The sequence below is a fragment of the Salmo trutta genome, chromosome 35, assembly GCF_901001165.1.
Source record: "Salmo trutta chromosome 35, fSalTru1.1, whole genome shotgun sequence".
In the NCBI taxonomy this organism is placed as follows: Eukaryota; Metazoa; Chordata; class Actinopteri; order Salmoniformes; family Salmonidae; genus Salmo; species Salmo trutta.
This window is the reverse complement of record NC_042991.1, coordinates 10,418,883-10,441,559: the sequence shown is the minus strand read 5'-3', so window position 1 is coordinate 10,441,559 and position 22,677 is coordinate 10,418,883. Positions and strand designations below refer to the sequence as shown.

Here is a 22,677-nt window from a genome sequence, read left to right as displayed (position 1 = left end):
GAGTGAGTGAGTGAGTGAGAGAGAGAGAGAGAGAGAGAGAGGAGAGAAAGATTGTGTGTATGGTAGGGGCGTCCTTTGTTGTGGGTTGAGCCACGGCAGTGACATACCACAACTGCCCATGTGGTAAGGTGGCTAGGCGAGGGGCCACCCCGGGGATTCGCACAACACTGACTGTCTGCCCGTCTGTGAGCGTAATGGGCTGAGACGATGTGCCACCACTGCTGCAGCAGCGGACTTCAGCCAGCCAATGACACACCGCAGCCGAGGAGAAAAAGGCTGCTTCGCACCCCCCCCCCCCTCCATCTTAGCATCATCACAGTCACACCACCCTACTCACATTATAGTGCACTACTTTTCACCATAAGGCTCTGGTTAATTTGGCAATTTGGGACACCCCCTCCCCCCAAGCAGTCTCCTGAGACAATGGTGAATTTAAACTTCACAGGGATAATAACATTGACCTTATATGTGGATTAGAAGATATCCCAAATCAGCAAGCCATTTTAAATACATTTTCACTTTCCTCTCAGTCTCTATCTTAACTATATAACCTAATTTCAGTTACCTGAAATATAAACATTAGAGAATTAAGTATTATACCTTGTTATGTACGTAACTGAGTGAATTATGCTAATTTCCCAAGATATCACTGCAGGGACAACGTCATCTCTCAACCCTGGAATTGCTGCTGTGTGTGACAGAGGTAGAGGGAGGAAGAGGCAGAAAAATGTCTCCATCTAGTGTTATCAAACCAGAACTGCAGCAGCACAGTAGAGCAAAGCCCCTTAAAATGATACTACATACAGTCAGGGTCAATTCCATTCACACAATTCAGGAAGTAAACTGGAATTCCCATTCAAAATTGCCCTCATTGAAACATTAACTGAAATGACCGACATACAGTACATATACAAGTCTGGCTCCCCTCTCAACCAACAGCAAATATATATGACACAAACCAATTAAATTGTTCAAAAAATGTAATTTAATGAGTTGTAGAAAACAAAAAAAACAGAAACCATTTCAGCCTATGTCAAGTGATGTTGGCACTCTCCAGCGAGTGTGTGGTGTATTTTCTCCAGAGCTGAGGGCGTTTGAGGAGAAGTAAAAAAGACCCTAAGGGTTACCGTTGGTTCGCACATCATGTGTTCGCATGAAGGAGAGGTCACTAAGGGAGAGCCCATCTGTCTCTCACTGCGGGGGGAAAGACGCACAATAAAAAAATAACAGTAAACAGACAAAGGGGGTAAAAAAGGAGAAATCAACACAGCGGTTGGAAGTTAAACAGCTGGAGATGCTCGAGGGGAGCTCAGGTAGCCTGTGTGTGGAGAACACCTAGAACACTGTGGTCCTCTGGGTACAGTCCGCTCTCCTCTCCACTCTCTCTCCTCCCAAATGGAATGTCTCTGTGTGATCATGTAACGGCCGACGCCGTCTCCGCGGCCGCTCGTCTCTCCTATACCACAGCATACTGCTGATAGAGCAGCTCGCGGATCTTATAATAGTCATCACACAGGCAGCCCTCCAGGCCGATGCGCCCTGCCTCCGTCTGTACAGGGGGGGGGATACGGACAAGGGTTAGAGGGGTCACGCATAGTCACAACCATTTACCCCCCTTTAACATCCACAAATAGATGTGGAGATGGAGTGGTGCTGACTTTAGTACGCAGCAGAAATGGTTTCTTTACACATAGGTTGCCCCTTCAGTCTACAAACTACTTATTGCCAACTGAGTAAAATGGATTGTTTAATCCTGCGTCATCGTTCCTTCCCCAGAGAATTCTTGTAAATAAATAAGAATTGGTTTTCAATTAAATTAAAGTTAGATAATAGGTACATACATATATAATAGAGGTCTGCAATTGGATGGCACAGTCACAGCTTTTTGCTGAAAAACATGCTACCCCACGCAACCTTTGGACCCCATTTCCCCTTTCTCATGAAGCAGGCCAGGGCTGGGGTTGGCTTACGCGGTCAAAGCGAGCTGAATGAACTAAATGAATGACTGTGGCTGTACTGTGGTGTGCTGGGGAGAAGGACAGACAGACGGACTCACTCACCCTGCGGACGGCCACAATGTTGTTGCACACCAGCACTCCTCCCACAAACTCAGCCTGGATGCCTTCCCTCAGCAGCACCTGCTTGAAGTCGGACAGGCGCGGCTCGTTGATGAACACCGACTGGTGGCCTGGGATCTGTGAGTTAGACAGGGTGTGTATGGGTTAGAACCAGAACACATTATATACAACTGATCTCAGAACAGTTGTACTCTATGGCTGCGTTTACACAGGCAACCAAGTTCTGATATTTTTTTCCACTAATTCGTCTTTTGATCAGATGAGCTCTTTTGCCATGGTCATGCCAAAATATCAGAATTGGCTGCCTGTGTAAACGCATCCTATGTGGATTAGTGGAACCACAACCATACAGTTTATGTACATCTGACCTCAGATCAGTATGACTCTAAGGACTATGTTAGATTTTTTGCCCATTTACTGGCAAAAGAGCTGATCTGATTGGTCAAAAGACACAATTAGTGAAAAAAAAGCTCAGAATTGGGCTGCCTGTGTAAATGCAGCCTTAGAAACAATTTGAATGAACATTCAAAAATGCTACGGTGAAACATGAAACAAAATATTTTCTAAGGATTACTGTGGCATTTAGAGGAAATAATCAAACTGCAAATGACTTTGCTATTCCAACTACAAGTCATAGAAAACCTACATGGCTACATGCTGACCAACTGGCAGGTGTCTTCACTGACATTTTCAACCTGTCCCTGTCCGAGTCTGTAATACCAACATGTTTTAAGCAGACCACCATAGTCCCTGTGCCCAAGAACACTAAGGCAACCTGCCTAAATGACTACCAACCCATAGCACTCACATCTGTAGCCATGAAGTGCTTTGAAAGGCTGGTCATGGCTCACATCAACACCATTATCCCAGAAACCCTAGACCCACTCCAATTTGCATACCGCTCAAACAGATCCACAGATGATGCAATCTCCATTGCACTCCACACTGCCCTTTCCCATCTGGACAAAAGGAACACCTATGTGAGAATGCTATTCATTGACTACAGCTCAGCTTTCGACACCATAGTGCCCTCAAAGCTCATCACTAAGCTAAGGATCCTGGGACTAAACACCTCCCTCTGCAACTGGATCCTGGATTCCAGACAGGCCACCCCCAGGTGGTAAGGGTAGGTAACAAAACATCTGCCACGCTGATCCTCAACACCGGAGCCCCTCAGGGGTGCGTGCTCAGTCCTCTCCTGTACTCCCTGTTCACCCACAACTGCATGGCCAGGCACGACTCCAACACCATCATTAAGTTTGCAGACGACACAACAGTGGTAGGCCTGATCACCAATAACAACGAGACAGCCTATAGGGAGGAGGTCAGACCTGGCCGGGTGGTGCCCGAATAACAACCTATCCCTCAACGTGATCAAGATAAAGGAAATGATTGTGGACTACAGAAAAAGGAGGACTGAGCACGCCCCCATTCACTGGGGCTAAGCTGCCTGCCCTCCAGGACCTCTACACCACATGGTGTCAGAGGAAGGCCCTAAAAATGGTCAAAGACCACAGCCACCCCAGTCATAGACTGTTCTCTCTTCTACCGCAAGCCAAAAGGCTTCTCAACAGCTTTTACCCCCAAGCCATAAGACTTCTGAACAGGTAATCAAATGGCTAACGGACTATTTGCATTGTGTCCCGTAAGTAAGCATTTCACTGTAAGGTCTACATAAACTTTGATTTGATTATTTGTAGTGGCAGTTTAGATCCGAAACAGACACGTACATTCGCTGCACACTACCTTCTCAGGCTTTTTGCTAACATTAGCAAAATTTTACAACTTCATGGCCAACACAAAACAAATGTGTTAGATAAAGTTCAAAATATTTACCTTATTGAACCCACCTCTGATCTTAGATCAGTTGAACTGAATGGACTCTGTGGAACCACAACCATACAGTTTATATATTGGTAAATCTGACCTCAGATCAGTTGGACTCTGGATTTGTTCAGGGCTCGAGACAAACTTTTTGCACTTGTGGCACTGGTGCGAATCAAACTTTTTCAGTTGATGGCATCAGCACATGGTTTGGTCGCACCAATTTTTTCACGGCAATAATGACCTGACCTGTGTCCCATAATGAACCTGCATTTCATATAGACCCAGGCTAATAATGGCTAGCCATCTTTTAAATTAGCATGTCCTTGCAGGGCTTGACATCCAGGTACACTACATTATCAAAAGAATGTGGACACCTGCTCATTGAACACTTCATTTCAAAATCATGGGCATCAATACGAAGTTGGTCGCCCCTTTGCTGATATAACAGCCTCCACTCTTCTGGATAGGCCTTCCACTAGATGTTGGAACATTGCTGCAGGGACTTCCATTCAGCCACAAGAGCAATTGTGAGGTCGGGCACTAATGTTGGGCGATTAGGCCTGGCTCGCAGTCAGAGTTCCAATTCATCCCAAAGGTGTTCGATTGGGTTGAGGTTAGGGTTCTGTGCAGGCCAGTCAAGTTCTTCTACACCGATCTCAACAAACCATTTCTGTATGGAACTCGCTTTGTGCACGGGGGCATTGTCATGCTGAAACAGGAAAGGGCCTTCCCCAAACTGTTGCTATAAAGTTGGAAGCACAGAATCGTCTAGAATGTAATTGTATGCTGTAGCATTAAGATTTCCTTTCACAGGAACTAAGGGGCCTAGCCCGATCTATGAAAAACTTCCCCAGAACATTATTCCTCCTCCACCAAACTTTACAGTTGGCACTAAGCAATAAGGCAGGTAGCGCTCTCCTGGCATCCGCCAAACCCAGATTTGTCGGTTGGACTGCCAGATGGTGAAGCATGGTTTATCACTCTAGAGAACGTGTTTCCACTGCTCCAGAGTCCAATGGCGGCGAGCTTTACACCACTCCAGCCGACGCTTGGCATTTTGCATCTTGCGATCTTAGGCTTGTATGCAGCTGCTCGGCCATGGAAACCCATTTCATGAAGCTCCCGACAAACAGTTGATGCGCTGACGTTGCTTCCAGGGGCAGTCTGGAACACGGTAGAGCATTGCAACTGAGGACAGACGATTTTTACACGCTACGTGCTTCAGCACTTGGTGGTCCCGTGAGCTTGTGAGGCTTACCACTTCGCGGCTGAGCCGTTGTTGGTAATAGACGCTTCCACTTCACAATACCAGCACTTACAGTTGACCGTGGCAGCTCTAGCAGGGCAGAAATTTGATATACTAACTTGTTGGAAAGGTGGCATTACATTTACGTCATTTAGCAGACGCTCTTATCCAGAGCGACTTACAAATTGGTGCATTCACCTTATGATATCCAGTGGAACAACCACTTTACAATAGTACATCTATATCTATTTTTTTTAGATGTACAATAGTACATCTATATCTACCTCTTCCTTAAAGAGGTGGGGTTTCAGGTGTCTCCGGAAGGTGGTGATTGACTCCGCTGTCCTGGCGTCGTGAGGGAGCTTGTTCCACCATTGGGGTGCCAGAGCAGCGAACAGTTTTGACTGGGCTGAGCGGGAACTGTGCTTCCGCAGAGGTAGGGGGACCAATTTGTAAGTCGCTCTGGATAAGAGCGTCTGCTAAATGACGTAAATGTAATAGCTTCTTTACATCTGATCTCAGATCAGCTTGACTCTATTGACTGTGGACTCTGTAGAACCCTAACCATATATTTTCTAGGGCTGGGAACCTCACAATCTGACATTATCCCGATCTTTCTGTGCCGATACCATACGTATTGTGATTCTCACAATGCTATATGTATTGCGATTTGATACTGCGACTTTGCTGCGATTTGATGTCCCAAACATATTGCTCACTATATGTCTGCTGCAGAGAAACTACTTAAAAAGAAGATGGAGAACAAGCTACTGGATGAAAAATTTGGCGCAGGTACAGCCGACTAGCACTAGCTAACATTATCCAGCTAAATCAAATAGATGTTACTTTATATACAGAGTCAAATATCAATATAATATCATCCAAAAATAATATTGCGATATGTAACTATCAATAATTTCCCTCAACGTGCACTCCCTTCTCTCTGTTGCTAAATTAACCACAGGCTAGCCTTCTTCCTGTGCATTCTGCTGCTCTTTGTGTCTATTGTCATATCAATCAAATGTATTTATAAAGCCCTTTTTACAAAGTGCTGTACAGAAACCCAGCCTAAAACCTAAACAGCAAGCAATGCAGATGTAGAAGCATGGTGGCTAGGAAAAACTCCTAGAAAGGCAGGAACCTAGGAAGAAACCTAGAGAGGAACCACTCAACCTATCATTTCCCTCTCTGAATAAAAATGGTCCCGGGATCAACACCCGTCTCCCTCGCCCTCGGGGTCAGCCCTCCCCCATCCTCTTTCACTGAGAACAAAGCAACCTTATCTTACCCTCTTTACATCTCCTCTCTCCCTTTGTCTGAACTAAGAGATTACAGCCAACCCTCCCCTACTCTCTGCCCTCCCCTCAGTCTATCCGCAGTATCTCTCGCTACAGTACATCTCCTCTTCCCCTCCATCTCTCGCTCTCTCACCTCGTGGGCGGGCAGGGGCTCCAGGGTGGGGATGACGTCGCTCTCCTCCGACGGCTCGCGCACGTCCTCGCCAAACAGCGTCTTCATGGTGCGCTGCTGAGCCACCACGCTATGGTCTGTGGTGCCGTCGTCAGCGGGGGTCACGTCCATGGCCAGCTCGCCGTCCTCCACGGCCTCCTCGCCGGCTCCTTTTTCCCCCTTCACCACGCCCTCCTCGGGCAGCACGCCCGTGTCCACCTTGACCACGCGCATGTCCAGCACGCCGTCGATCCACGCCAGCTCCGTGTCCTTGGCGCGGCAAAATTGCAGCGAGCTCACCAGCGAGTCTTTCAACCGCACCTGAGGAGGAAGAAGAAAATATTCCATGTATATATGACAGAAAGTGCTTAAGCTTAACATTTAAAAGGTTTCTGCACACAAACAAACTGCTTAACTGGGTCCTCTGTACCCCAGTTGGTAGATCACGGTGCTTGTAATGCCAAGATAGTGGGTTCGATTCCCAGGAACACCTGTACGTAATATTTATGCACGTACAACTGTAACTCGCTTTTTGATAAAAGTGTCTGCTAAATGGCATATGTTATAATATTATTATTATAAACCTTATACCAAATTGACCCATTGTCAAGTTGAGAATTCTAAGATGGCTTGACCTGGGTTAGATTAGTTACAGTTACTAAAGCTATCAACTTTCTGATTGGTGAATTGTGATAACACAACATTCTATGTCAATTATTCACATTCATATATTTTAAATTAGCATGGCATTTTGTGTAAAATTATAACCCGACTGACCTGGTAGATGTGTGTCTCACTGGTGGCATCCACAGTCTCCTGCAGCTTAGGCGTGTAGACCTTGATGTCCTTGGTGAAGGCCTTGCAGGACTCGGCCAGGTCCAGGCTGGCCTCGGGAGGGCCGTGCACGATCACCAGCTGCCGCGGCTTCATCTGGTTGATGATCTTCTTGATAGAGTCGCCATCCGAACGCCCCTCATAGTCGATGTACGTCACCCTGGCTCTGCACAGTATGATCAGATAAGAATTTATAATTTCTCAATATTTTAAATATTAATTATTAAGATAGTCACTTTAAATGCGATGTAAAAAAAATACTATCTGGGGTATTCAACCGGCAGTCCGCAGACCTCTTATTTTCAAAAATGTGTTTGAGTTACCTTTCTAGCTAATAGGCAGTTAGATTTTACACTTCCTATTACAATTATGTGGGGAGATCAAAATAATGAAAAAAAACGATCTACCAAAGCTATAAATAAGAATAAAAAAGATTACTTTTACATGCCATTATCATTCACTTGACGAAAAGACACGTGAATGTTTTTTCTCTTGCTAACGTATGATGGGGGTGGGTCGCCGGTTTGCCTGAGAGGGGGTCCCTGATAATATTAGAGAAAAATACTAAGGTACTTTTAATATTTTGCGCAAATTAAAATAACTAGAGTCTTGGCATATCCACAAGGATAATTAAAATCCCAAATGTACGTTTCAGCACTATGTATTCCTTGTAAATCATTACAATATAAATATGAATCATATTGAAGAAGTCTGCTTTCAATTTAGGTGGGTAGGCCCACTTACTTGATCTCTAGGTTCTCTGTAGTGGAGGTACACTTGGTGGGTACTTTGGATGAGGAGTCTTGGTCCATGGGTTCATCTCCTTTGGCCATGCCTGACTCCAGCTTGTTCTTCTCCTCCTCTGTGGCCTGGAGCTCCGGTACCAGGAAGTCCTCCGGTCTGGAGACAGTCATTAATTAATACATCATCGTGTGAATTTAGCTCTGCTTCAACAAAAAAATCCAATGCATAGTTCATTATTCAAACGGGTTTCATGTTTCGATTTCTAGGTTCTACCGAGGTAAAAGACAGTCTGTGTAGAGCATTTTTACACTTCTGTGCCAACCGAACTGTACTGGCGCTGATATTTCCCTTGTCCAGCATCTATGGTTGATGCATAACCGGGTCAGCACAGCTCAGTTTGGATCAGCGCCTTAGTGTGAAAAGGGTAATAGTTTAATGACTACAGTACCTGATGATCTCTCCGTACTCATCCCACTTGACCCTCTCCTCGTGGGTGGGGAACATGGGGTAGGACTTCTTGGCCTGTTTGAAGAAGCTGCCCTTGCGGACGCCGTCTCCCTTCATCATCAGGTCGTGGTGTTTGGTCTTCACCATCGCCGGCAGCTCCAGGTCATCCTCCATGTCGCTCTCGTCACTGGAGTCCACATCCACCCTGAGAGACACAAATATATTAGACTCACACACACACACACACACACAATCTTGCTGTGTTTCTTCATCTCAAAAACAAACCTCTTCATTCCCGGAGACCAACTTCATGAATCCGTATAGTACGTCCTCCACGCACACATGCGCGTAACACACACAGAACAATACCCACGTCTGGGAATAGTATTCACGGTGCCCAAATATTGTAAATAAGTTGAGGCCCAAAACACAAACAGTGTCAGTGACTCACTCTTTTTCTTGTTCAAGTTTTTTGGCAGCTTCCTTCTTCATTCTCTCTTTCTCCAGGTATTCTTCCAGCTCCCTGCCTTCCAGCTTCACCCGTTTTCTAATCTGTCAACATGACAAGAAAATGAAATGGAGAAAAAAAAAGGGGGGGGGGAAGGAACAGTGCGAATGCCAGTGACACATCAAGCTGTTCCACGCTTGAGTTGAGACGGAAACAGAGACAGGAAGAGCCCTAGGGAGATGCTGCACCAAAATAAATAAATCCAAAAAGCTATCACTCTGAGCCAAAATGGCCGCATAGCTGCTCTTCTATTTTTTGGGTTCCCCAAAGCCCCCCCATATTAATTATGCATAAAATGTTTGTTTTTTTAAGTATCGGATCCAAATGTAATGTACCAAGAAGAAGTTACCCCACCAAAATAATGCAGAAGATACATTTCAACTTCAATCCATGAGGAGAGAGAGCGCAAGAGACAGTCAACTAATAAGGCAAACGAGCTAGGTTGTGCTGAAAAGTGTTGCACAGTATACCGGTACCATGGTGTAATATCAAGGTACCAAAACGTCATGACACTTACAATAACATTATAGAATACTGTAGTACCGTTTCATATGATACTACCAACTTGTTCAGCCCTACCGATATTAAGAACCTGCTGGTGCCGGTTATAACATTTTATAAAGTTAGTTTGGTTTATAAATTCAGTTGAATTGAAGCAACAGACACTTGTATATGCAGGTCCAATATCCACTTCCCTTCCATGCGCATATCACCTGTGTCAGCTGGAAACAGCCAGCCGCATCCCTTACTAATGCTCACTCACCTGCTTCACTCTGTCCGCTCTTTGCGCGCGTCTATTCCTCCATCAGTCCCCCCCCCCAATATAATTTAACCGCGATGGCGAGCAGGGATGCAGACCCAGACCCTTATGAATATTTTGTTGTTAGAATTGTACATTTGTTACATTGGATTAGTGCGCAAAGCTGATACATTGTATCCTTTCATCGCCTGTTATAACAGAGCACGGACCAGTCTGAGTAGACTTTGCAAGTTCACTGTCATGCAGACTCGGAGTGTCAGGCAGGGGAACTGGAGCACCGCTTTGCGACAAGCATGTTCGCAGCTTTACAGCAAAGAAATAGGCTTGTCTCTAGCCTAAACATAAAAATAAAAAAAAGACCCATAGTACCAGATGCCTTTTATTCTTTCTATCGGGATTCGCGCGCATTTTATATCATTTCACAAACCATGACGCGGGCCTTTTTAAACTAATCCAGGGTCGTTAATTATTGGTTTGATAAACAATGTTGTTCAGTCATGTTACCTAGCAAGCTAACAACCTGGTAACTTGACAAAAGATTTAGGCAGATTTGATTGGCACAGGAAGAAAGGAAAAGGGTCTTCTACTTCAAAAGGTATAATTCATACAAGGCCTAACTAATGTAAGCCTAAACTATATCAAACAGCTATCTATTTCTGGTATTCCTTACATTCTGTTTGGTGTCTAACGTTTGAAAAATTGGAAGCAGTGTGTGTATGTGTGCTTGTGAAAGAGAGAGAGTGTTGTGAGTTTGTGTTAACTGAAGAGGAAAGATGGTTTCATGCAGTATGTTCTCCTCACTGACACAATGACATGCAGATCATTATGCAGTATGTTCTCCTCACTGACACAATGACATGCAGATCATTATGCAGTATGTTCTCCTCACTGACACAATGACATGCAGATCATTATGCAGTATGTTCTCCTCACTGACACAATGACATGCAGATCATTATGCAGTGTTCTCCTCACTGACAATGACATGCAGATCATTATGCAGTATGTTCTCCTCACTGACACAATGACATGCAGATCATTATGCAGTATGTTCTCCTCACTGACACAATGACATGCAGATCATTATGCAGTATGTTCTCCTCACTGACACAATGACATGCAGATCATTATGCAGTATGTTCTCCTCACTGACACAATGACATGCAGATCATTATGCAGTATGTTCTCCTCACTGACACAATGACATGCAGATCATTATGCAGTATGTTCTCCTCACTGACACAATGACATGCAGATCATTATGCAGGTATATCACAGGAGGTTGGGGGCACCTGAATTGGGGAGGACGGACTCGTGGTAATGTCTGGAGCGGAATAGGAGGAATGGTATCAAACACGGTTTCTATGTGTTTGATGCCATCCCATATTCCTTCTTCCCATTCCTCCAGCCAAATCACAGGTATGCCTTTGCAAATATTGGCAAATGAGTCATTCTATGCAGTATTATATTATACACTTAACAGTGTGAAGTTAAATTCAATGTGTTGTATTGAGTAGAAGTGTGAATTTCAGTGACAGGTTTTTGGAGGTTTAGAAAACGCGAACAAGCGCCCGGGGCACGGGGTGAACAGGATGCTAGGCCACCGATTTGTTTCCACCATGGCATCGCGATACTACTCGGTATCGTGATCCTCGGCCTGGTATCCTATTGTTTGTACTATTTGGGAATCGTGACAAGCCTAGTAATGAAACGTGAAGCGGCGGCCGCCTACAATCAACTGAGCTGGACAGCGAATAAGGCTGAAAGTAATTTGAGTAATTCATTTTCTTCATTTGAATTCGACCGTTTCTTCCTATTTAAGAAATACAGAGTCGGCCTACCTGTTTGACAGACGCATTTATGCTTTCCATAGATTTGTCGGTAGCCAAATCCTCCAATACTGTCACCATTCCCTCCTTAAATACCTCCGTGTCCGTGAAGGGCTTGGAGTGTTCGGTTTAAAGCAGGACTTCAACTGAGGGGGGTATGTGAGTGTATGACATATCCTTTGTTAAAGAAAAGGACAGAAGGGATACCCTCCCTATTGTTAGCTTAATATTTTGAAATGAAATAATAAAAAAGGACCCTGATTACATAAAGCGTTCTATAACGATGCTCAACACTGATGCCTTACCTTACAAACAAGCTTTTTAAAATGCATGCAAAATATCTGACTGATGCATATGGTTTGTCTCTATGACATTTTGAAGCTGTGATACGACCTATATTCGAAATAGACCAAAAAAAAATGGAATTTGCTATCCTGTCACTCTAAGCTAAAAAAATGTCTGCATCTGTCGGGATGCTGTCTGGGTGGAAAGTTAACTTTTGAAAGTAGGCTACCATGCTAAGATTCATAAGGACGTCCCAGACTTCATTATTTGCAAACGGCAACAGTTTCGTTGCAAAAAAGACACTGGTTTGACATTGGAGAAATATGGTAAGAATGCATATTTCTGTGCCCAGTCTTCCCTTAAACTGTTTTGAGAGCGACATTCTCTTGATTGCAAGATGATTTTCCCCAATCAACGCACAAAAATACATTTAAAAAAAACAAATTTAGTAAAGACTTTGTTGATTGTATCAGTGTAATCAGATAGAAATGATTATGTTATTGTCATTGAATTGACACTTAACAAAAATATAAAAAGCAGCATGTAAAGTGTTGGTCCCTTGTTTCATGAGCTGAAATGTAAAAGATCCGAGAAATGTTCCATACGCTCAAAGCTTATTTCTTTCAAATGTGGTACACAAATTTCTTTACATCCCTGTTAGTGATCATATCAATAAGCTGATTAAACAGCATGATCATTACACAGGTGCACCTTGTGCTGTGGACATTAAAAAAGGCCACTAAAATGTGCAGTTTTCACACAACACTATGCTACAGACGTCTCAAGTTTTGAGGGAGGGTGCAATTGGCATGCGGACAGCAGGAATGTCCACCAGACCTGTTGCCAGAGAATTGAATGTAAATTTCGCTACCAATGTCGTTTTAGAAGTTTTGGCAGTACATCCATCCGACTGTACAACCGCAGACCACCTGTATGGGGGACATGCGGGCGAGTGGTTTGCTGATGTCAACTTTGTGAACAGAGTGCACCATGGTGGTGGTGGGGTTATGGTATGGGCAGGCATAAGTTACGGACAACAAACACGATTGCATTTTATTGACGGCAATTTGAATACACAGAGATACCGTGACAGAGATCCTGAGGCCCATTGTTGTGCCATTCATCAGCTGCCATCACCTCATGTTTCAGCATGATAATGCACAGCCCAATGGTTGCAAGGATCTGTACACAATTCCTGGAAGCTGATATACAGCAACTTCGCACAGACATTGAAGAAGAGCAGGCCCCAATCAACAGCCTGATTAACTCTATGCAAAGGAGTGTCACACTGCATGAGGTAAATGATGGTCACACCAGATACTGCCTTGTTCTCTGATCTACACCCCTACCTTTTTTTAAGCTATCTATATTCCCAGTCATGGGAATACACTCGCATTAACATCTGCTAACCATGTGTATGTGACAAATACATTTTTTATTTGAAATCCATAGATAAGGCCTAATTTATATATTTAAATTGATGGATTTCCATATATGAACTTTAATTCAATAACATTTTTTTAATTGTTGCATGTTGCGTTTATTAATGTTCATTATACTAACCAGATGTGTTAAAGGCCCAGTGCAGTCAAAATCGTGATGTTTTATATACATTTCTACACTGCGAGGTTGGAATAATACTGTGAAATTGTGAAAATGATGATAATGCCCTTTTAGTGTAAGAGCTGATTCAAACTTTATTCATGTTTTGGTGGGATGGAGTTTTTGGCCTTCAATGGTGACATCACCAAGCGGCAAATTAGTTAATAGACTCAGAAGAACGTTCCAAACCTCTCTGCCAATAACAGCACATTTTCAGTCTTCCCCTCCCTACTCAGACCATTCCCAGACAATCATAGCAAAATTCTTGCTTGAGAAATTGCCCTTTGCTAAGAAACTATTTTTGTTTCTGTTTGACCATTTTAATTCAAAACACTCTAAGTAAGGTACTTATTGTTACCCAGAAATTATTTGATATTGAGATAAAAATGGCTGCATTGGACCAATGGTGTCCAATTTGTAGTGTAGGCCTATGAATTGGGCTGCTATTATACTAATTATGTTCTGACCCGTTGAGTATTAGCCCAGAAAAATTCCCCCGAAACCAAACCTAGTTGCCGATCCCTGTCCTAGTCTCACCTCCAGGTCTAGCATCTTCTCCCCGGGATTATCGATGAGGTAGCGGCCCAGGGTGCCGGGCGTTGTGCGGTAGGTGAGGATCACTGAGTTCTTGGCCTCCTGACACCACTGGATGAACAGCTCGCGGGAGAAGCCTGACTCCAGGTCGGGCTGGCTGCAGAGCACCACCTTGGGGCTGGGCACGCGGGCCAGGTCTGCCAGGCTGTGGCACAGGGACAGGTGGCGGAACTGGAAGGGGTTGTTGCGCTTGTCCTCGAAGCAACGCATCAGCTTGTCACTCATCCACTCCACCTGTAGGGGAGAATATAACAGCCAGATTGATGTCTCTTGTTAACATGCCTATTACAATGACAGGATTATCACACAATATTAGCAGGACATGCGCCATTTGTTACAACAACATTGTGAAAAAGATTAAATCCATCCCACAAAAGGCAATCGTTGTAATACTTTTCACAAAGTGTATGACCGAGCAGTGAACACTATTGAAAAGTGAACATTGGCACAAAGTTGATCACATCTCCTCCTGGTGAGTGAGCTAGAGACCTGGGTTCAAATATTATATGAGATCTTTCAAATACTTTAGCTCTGCTTCACTGAGCTTGCATGGTGCAACTGAATCAATGGAACCATCCCAAAAGTGCAAACCCCACCAATCTGGCACTGCAGGCAGGCTGAAACAAACACTTAAAAGTGTTTTAAAGATTGTCTGGTAGTGTGTGACCATGTAATGAAAAGGGTATGCGTGTGGCCGAGACCTGAGACTTGGAGAACTCCACCACGTTGTAGCTGACGTTGTTGAGCAGGGCCAGAGAGTAGACCCCCAGCCCGGCGTCCTTCGTCCTCCAGATCTGGTCCAGCAGTTGAGCCAGCTCCAGCACACGGCCCGCCGTATCCACGGCAATCAGCACGTTGCCGTCGCCGCGTAGCGTCTCCATCACATTGGCTGAAGGGGGAAATGATTGGCGGATCAGACATTTTTTTAATATTCAACTAATAGGTATTACTGTAGCCTGGGCCCAGATATGTGTGTGCTGTCTAGCCATGGCCATGACGTGACAGTGACCACAGGAGTTGGCAAGACAGCATAAACATATTTGTGATCAGGATAGCATTACTGCACACATGAGTGAGAGTTGATTAACTTACTTAGAAGCTGCTCGTCCCTTTGCTTGCGACGCGGCTGCACGTATGTAGCGTTAAAGGAGTCTGTGATGAGCAGAGAGGGACGACTCACCGACTCCAACGTACACCCATTCAGGTGGCTGGAAGAAAGATTTACAATATGTTGGGGGACCAACTTCATACTGATGCCCATGATTTTGAAATTAAATGTTTGATGAGCAGGTCTCCACATACAGTGCCTTGCGAAAGTATTCGGCCCCCTTGAACTTTGACCTTTTGCCACATTTCAGGCTTCAAATAAAGATATAAAACTGTAATTTTTTGTGAAGAATCAACAACAAGTGGGACACAATTATGAAGTGGAACGAAATTTATTGGATATTTCAAACTTTTTTAACAAATAAAAAACTGAAAAATTGGCCGTGCAAAATTATTCAGCCCCCTTAAGTTAATACTTTGTAGCGCCACCTTTTGCTGCGATTATAGCTGTAAGTCGCTTGGGGTATGTCTCTATCAGTTTTGCACATCGAGAGACTGAAATTTTTGCCCATTCCTCCTTGCAAAACAGCTCGAGCTCAGTGAGGTTGGATGGAGAGCGTTTGTGAACAGCAGTTTTCAGTTCTTTCCACAGATTCTCGATTGGATTCAGGTCTGGACTTTGACTTGGCCATTCTAACACCTGGATATGTTTATTTGTGAACCATTCCATTGTAGATTTTGCTTTATGTTTTGGATCATTGTCTTGTTGGAAGACAAATCTCCCTCCCAGTCTCAGGTCTTTTGCAGACTCCATCAAGTTTTCTTCCAGAATAGTCCTGTATTTGGCTCCATCCATCTTCCCATCAATGTTAACCATCTTCCCTGCCCCTGCTGAAGAAAAGCAGGCCCAAACCATGATGCTGCCACCACCATGTTTGACAGTGGGGATGGTGTGTTCAGGGTGATGAGCTGTGTTGCTTTTACGCCAAACATAATGTTTTGTTTGGACTGTACTCTGAGCCTATACTGTTCTCTTGTACCTGTTTTCATTTCGAGGACCTGTGTCCTTTATTACTCATACAGACTTCCCAGAGCTGAGATTTAGAATTGTACAGCTACATCATCTGTTTTTATTTCAGTCCAAACTAGCATTGACAGTCCAAACTAGCATTGTTGACAAAAAGTTTGATTTTGGTTTCATCTGACCAGAGCACCTTCTTCCACATGTTTGGTGTGTCTCCCAGGTGGCTAGTGGCAAACTTTAAACAACACTTTTTATGGATATCTTTAAGAAATGGCTTTCTTCTTGCCACTCTTCCATAAAGGCCAGATTTGTGCAGTATACGACTGATTGTTGTCTTATGGACAGAGTCTCCCACCTCAGCTGTAGATCTCTGCAGTTCATCCAGAGTGATCATGGGCCTCTTGACTGCATCTCTGATCAGTCTTCTCCTTGTATGAGCTGAAAGTTTAGAGGGACGGCCGGGTCTTCGTAGATTTGCAGTGGTCTGATACTCCTTCCATTTCAATATTATCGCTTGCACAGTGCTCCTTGGGGTGTTTAAAGCTTGGGAAATCTTGGGAAATCTTTTTGTATCCAAATCCGGCTTTAAACTTCTCCACAACAGTATCTCGGACCTGCCTGGTGTGTTCCTTGTTCTTCATGATGCTGTCTGCGCTTTAAACGGACCTCTGAGACTATCACAGAGCAGGTGCATTTATACGGAGACTTGATTACACACAGGTGGATTCTACTTATCATCATTAGTCATTTAGGTCAACATTGGATCATTCAGAGATCCTCACTGAACTTCTGGAGAGAGTTTGCTGCACTGAAAGTAAAGGGGCTGAATAATTTTGCACGCCCAATTTTTCAGTTTTTTATTTGTTAAAAAAGTTAGAAATATCCAATAAATTTCGTTCCACTTCATGATTGTGTCCCACTTGTCGTTGATTCTTCCCAAAAAATTACAGTTTTATATCTTTATGTTTGAAGCCTGAAATGTGGCAAAAGGTCAAAAAGTTCAAGGGGGCCGAATACTTTCGCAAGGCACTGTATTTTTGATCATGTAGTGTACCTGAATGTCAAGCCCTGCAAGGACATGCTAATTTAAAAGATGGCCAGTCATTATTAGCCAGGTTCTATATGAAATGCAGGTTCATTATGGGACACAGGTCAGGTCATTATTGCCGCACAGCCGTTTCAAATTGATCCGACCAATTCCATAATAATACCCATGATTTTGGAATGTGATGTTCGATGAACAGGTGTCCACATACTTTTGGTCTTGTACTGTACCTTGAAGGTTCAGCAGCAAAATAAACATGCTCTATCCAGTCTCTACTCACATCTCTCGCTTGTGGTTGAAGTCCACCGCGTAAACAATCTCCTCCTCCCCATCCTTCACGATCTTCCAGATGGTCCCACCGATCATGTGACCAGCAGGAAGTGGAGTGATGGACAGACCATGTCCTTTCCCTGTCCAGAAAAGTAAAAAGGTCGATTGAACCAGTGTTTCAGCTATAACAAGGAGGTTACTCAATAGAAATATGATCATTCAATCATTATGTAAGACTGATACATGTTTTACTGACCTTTCAGATTTACAATCTGGGAGTACTTCAACTGCTGGATTTTATCAAAAGCGCAGTCTACATCATCCAGGGTGAACAGGTTGAAGTCCTCAGTGTTGTTGCGCGACTACCAAAGCAACAGATCCCAATTGTGAGAATAGTTTTACAGTGCACTGTCACCTCTTGTTCAAGCGGGTGTAGGACATCACCTAGCCTGGTCCCAGATCTGTTTGTGCTGTCCTGCTGAGTTGGCAAGACATCACAAACAGATCTGGGACCGGGTTAACACACTCCTGCCCTTACCTGATACAGGTCATACATGAACATCTGACCCATCTTGTAGACCGGGATGGTGGCATAGATGGGGCAGTTGAGGCCCAGCTTGCCCACGGCGTAGGGCAGAGCCCCCAGGTGCAGGGGGTCAGGATGGGAGAGGAGCACTGCATCAACCTGGTGGACATACCTATTGAAAAGGGCAATGGCCCGTAAGAGATCTGATTGACATGGATAAGTTCTAGTTGTTGACTTCAGGAATCAAAGACAATGTCTAGATTGCGTAGATCAGTGATTCTCAATCCGTACCTCCAATCACATTTTGCTCTGCACATGTACCCCTTCATGTGTAACCAATCAGTAGTTCTATGTTCTGAGTCTTACCAAGTACCCCATTGAGAACTACTGGCTTAGATTATGTGTGTTCTACCTTTTCATGGAATCAATAATGTCCATAGAGAAGCTCTCATCCCAGCCACAGTCCAGGAGGAAGCGGAACTCATCCACCTGCAGCAGGTAGCAGAGGGCAGACTCCTCCTGCACCCCTGACACAGCGGTCAGTTTGATAATAGAAGTCATTCTCCTCAGCTGTCATACTACAGGGACAAGACACAGACCATTACCTAGTTATCAACAAGATGGCTATATATTTCGATCCACTTTCACATGCAGAAAATATGACTGACGACGAACAAGTCTGCAGGTCTGATCTTTATAAAAATGTGAACAGACATGGTCCATGAATGGTACATGGACATGATACACTTACACTGCAATTATTAACACTATTCTTCATACAGAGCTAGTTAGAGACGCCAAGCTACCTATTGTATGTTTGCAGTCCAAACTAGCTAACGTTAGCTAGCATGCTAAATTGGCCATCAGACTAACTGTCCGATAAAAATGGGCCATAGAGTAACATACCATAAAGTGCCATGTAAGATTTCACAAAAATTGAGCAAAGAAATCAATAACATGAACAGTCTAACATTATGGCATTTTCAGCAACGATGGTCAACACGTCTTTCAACGAAGCGGAAGCTTGCCGCTGAAAATGTGAAAGGTCACTGGGGAGGTACCATCAAATCATATTTATCGCATCGTGAATAGAATAACTTTTATTTTCAAAGAAGAAAGCACCCGTTTTTTTACATTGAAATTATCCCCCAGACGAATGTTCTAATATTCTGAAGTTCAAGGCATATTGAATTAAAAATATTTTTTAAAGATTCAACAACACCATTTTAGAGCAGTTGGTAGGGTCCAACGTCCTCTGAGCAAGAGAAGTAGAAGGCCAAGACTAGGTAAAATGTCACTTTTTTTTAATGCCTTCCTATAAATTACTTATTAGTTTGAAGTCGTTATAAGTATTTATGTAGCAGTGTAATACTTAAAATGTATATAATACAATTTAAACATACTGTAGAATTATTATGGGAAGAACCGAGGCATATTGCTTGCTAGCTAACGATGTTAGCTGGTCCTATTGAGTCCATGAAGGTGAGCTAGCTTGCTGGTTTAGATTAATAACACAGATATGCTAATGATTTAAACTATAGTTGACGATAGCTAATAGCTAGCTAAAAAAATAGTTACCGGTAGCTACCTGGAATGAATGTATTTGCTGATGCAGTTGTGGAGACAAACTAGCTATGGTAACCAGCTGATATAGCTAGCTACTTCTAGATTTGAGCAAATACACTCATTCTTGTCAGAAATTGAATATTTGCTGATAGCAGTTGTGTGGACACAAATTAGCTAAGGTAACCAGCTGGTATACAGTACCAGTCAAAAGTTTGGACACACCTTCGCATTCCAGGGTTTTTCTTTATTTTTACTATTTTACACATTGTAATATAATAGTGAAGACATCAAAACTATGAAATCATGTAGTAACCGAAAAAAGTGTTTTACAAATCAAAATATATTTTATATTTGAGATTCTTCAAATAGCCACCCTTTGCCTTGATGCCAGCTTTGCAGACTCTTGGTTCTGTTCCATACTGGGTACATATTCAATGGTAGGCTGTGGAAATGTGTTAAAAGTCAAGGGGTCTGTATACTTTACGAAGGTACTGTGTATGTGTACATACATACATACATACATACATACATACATACATACATACATACATACACACACCATTTAGCAGACACTTTTATCCAAAGCGACTTAGTCATTTGAGCATACATTTTAAGTATTGGTGGTTCCGGGACTCCAACCCACTATCCTTTTAGTGCGATGCTCTAAAAACTGAGCAACAGAGGACCACATAACATTTGGTTTTTGGGCATGCTTTTTGAAGCATCCTGCCATAGGCCCTACCACTCCCATTGTTTCAATAGCGTTGATGCTAATGCTAGCTGTGGGGTAAGTAAATAAAGGCAACTAAACCATATTCTCTATCATTTTCTCTTAGGATCAATGGATGAAACACTGTTAATAAAATTAAGTATATAGTAGCCACCATTTGCCTTGATGACAGCTTTGCACACTCTTGGCATTCTCTCAACCAGCTTCACCTGGAATGCTTTTCCAACAGTGTGAAGGAGTTCCCACATATGCTGAGCACTTGTTGGCTGCTTTTTCTTCACTCTGCGGGCCAACTCATCCCAAACCACCTCAATTGGGTTGAGGTCAAATAGCCCTTACAGTCTGTAGGTGTGTTGGGTCATTGTACTGTTGAAAACAAATAAGTCCCACGATCTGCAAACCAGATGGGATGGCATATCGCTGCAGAATGCTGTGGTAGCCATGCTGGTTAAGTGTGCCTTGAATTCTAAATAAATCACAGACAGTGTCGCCAGCAAACACCCTCACACCACCGCCTCCATGCTTCACAGTGAGAACCACACATGCGGAGATCATCCGTTCACCTACTCTGCGTCTCACAAAGACACAGCAGTTGGAACCAAAAATCTCAAATTTTGACTCATCAGACCAAAGGAAAGATTTCCACTGGTCTAATGTCTATTGCTGGTAGTTCTTGGCCCAAGCAAGTCTCTTCTTGTTATTGGTGTCCTTTAGTAGTGGTTTCTTTGCAGCAATTTGACCATGAAGGCCTGATTTACACCGTCTCCTCTGAACAGTGGATCTTTAGATGTGTCTGTTATTTGAACTCTGAAGCATTTATTTGTGCTGCAATTTCTGAGGCTGGTAACTCAAATTTACTTATCCACTGCAGCAGAGGTAACTCTAGGTCTTCCTTTCCTGTGACGATCCTCATGAGAGTCAGTTTCATCATAGCACTTTGATGGTTTTTGCGACTGAATTTCAAAGTTCTTAATTTTCTGGATTGACTGACCTTCATGTCTTAAAGTAATGATGGACTGTCGTTTCTCTTTGCTTATCTGAACTGTTCTTGCCATAATATAGATTTGGTCTTTTACCAAATAGGGCATCTTCTGTTTACCAAGCCTACCTTGTCACAACAACTGATTGGATCAAATGCTTTAAGAAGGAAAGAAATTCCACAAATTAACTTTTAACAAGGCACACCAGTTAATTGAAATTAATTCCAGGTGACGACCTCATGAAGCTGGTTGAGAGAATGCCAAGAGTGTCATGAAGGCAAAGGGTGGCTACTGAAGAATCTCAAATAAAATATTTTGATTTAAAAAATGTTTGGTTACTTGATTCCATGTGTTATTTCTTATTTGATGTCTCCACTATTATTCTACAATGTAGAAAATAGTAAAAATAAAAACCCTTGAATGAGTAGGTGTGTCCAAACGTTTGGCTGGTACTGTAGCTATTACTAGAATTTAGCAAATGTGCAATTTGACAAATTTGCTAGATGAAACCACTGTAGCTAATTGATTGCCAAATGTTATGACGTTCATCCTTTACCAACTGCTTATGAAATTGACAATAGAAACACTTATGCTGCTACACAGCTATAGCTGCACCAAATATTTGTTGTACAATTTGGTTGCATACAGTAAACTAAATGTGTGTTTTGACACCAACAGGAAGTATGGTGAACTTTGCTGCCCTGATGCGTGACCATTGGGTTAACATATTTGTCCCCCTTGGCTTTGTGATCGGGATCTACATGGACAGAGCACAGGACCAGAAGCTGACCGCTTTCAGGAACAAAAGCGCATTGTACAGCAGGTAAGTTATAGATTTGCAGCACCCACACACTGACACTATAGATGCGAACCATACTGTGCTGGCAGATTTTTCTTTTCAAGCAACTAGTGGATGTGAAACCAGGCCAGTATGGCTTTGTCCCAGTGTGAATCAGGCATGACAGTATCTAGACATATGAAAGCATACATTCTTAGCAATAATCTAAGTGGGTTCTAATGGTTCTCTGAATTTTCTCCCCTATAAAAAGGGAGCTGAAGCCTGGCGAGGAAGTCACCTGGAAGTAGACCCACCTGTCTTGGAATATTTATTGTGCGTTAGTCACATCTCCTGTTGTGTGATTTACACTTTCTGGATGGTCTTCAAATCAAGCACCCCGATACGTTTCAGTCACTGTATCAACCAATAAACATGTCCTGTTGTCATCTTAACCTCTAGTCATTCATTTGTGATTTAAGTATACACAACTATAGCAGTAAGGCAAAGT

General features: G+C 43.2%; 2 protein-coding genes across 4 annotated transcripts; one reads left to right on the top strand and one right to left on the bottom strand.

Moving 5' to 3' along the window:
• Nucleotides 1–965: 965 nt before the first annotated feature.
• Nucleotides 966–19,797, bottom strand: LOC115174600 (cleavage and polyadenylation specificity factor subunit 2-like). 3 transcript variants are annotated; one of them, XM_029733293.1, is made up of 15 exons: nt 19,704–19,797; nt 18,528–18,693; nt 18,128–18,287; nt 17,846–17,951; nt 17,600–17,729; nt 15,296–15,411; nt 14,905–15,092; nt 14,147–14,437; nt 9,077–9,177; nt 8,627–8,830; nt 8,179–8,334; nt 7,378–7,600; nt 6,583–6,921; nt 2,061–2,195; nt 966–1,549 (listed from the first exon to the last, which is right to left on the bottom strand). In XM_029733293.1, exons 2-15 carry the CDS (start codon nt 18,674–18,676, stop codon nt 1,457–1,459), a joined length of 2,391 nt encoding a protein of 796 aa, XP_029589153.1. In that variant the 5' UTR covers nt 18,677–18,693; nt 19,704–19,797; the 3' UTR covers nt 966–1,456. The 3 variants fall into 3 exon arrangements, with proteins under 3 accessions (XP_029589153.1, XP_029589154.1, XP_029589152.1); XM_029733294.1 differs by lacking the exon at nt 19,704–19,797 and adding an exon at nt 18,867–18,972; XM_029733292.1 differs by lacking the exon at nt 19,704–19,797 and adding an exon at nt 19,022–19,165 and having other exon boundaries at nt 967–1,549.
• LOC115174602 (NADH dehydrogenase [ubiquinone] 1 beta subcomplex subunit 1) lies at nt 19,149–22,621 on the top strand. Its single transcript, XM_029733297.1, has 3 exons — nt 19,149–19,401; nt 22,070–22,214; nt 22,441–22,621. The coding sequence occupies exons 2-3, from the start codon at nt 22,075–22,077 to the stop codon at nt 22,475–22,477; spliced, it is 177 nt and encodes a 58-aa protein (XP_029589157.1). The 5' UTR covers nt 19,149–19,401; nt 22,070–22,074; the 3' UTR covers nt 22,478–22,621.
• The last annotated feature ends 56 nt before the right edge of the window (nt 22,622–22,677 follow it).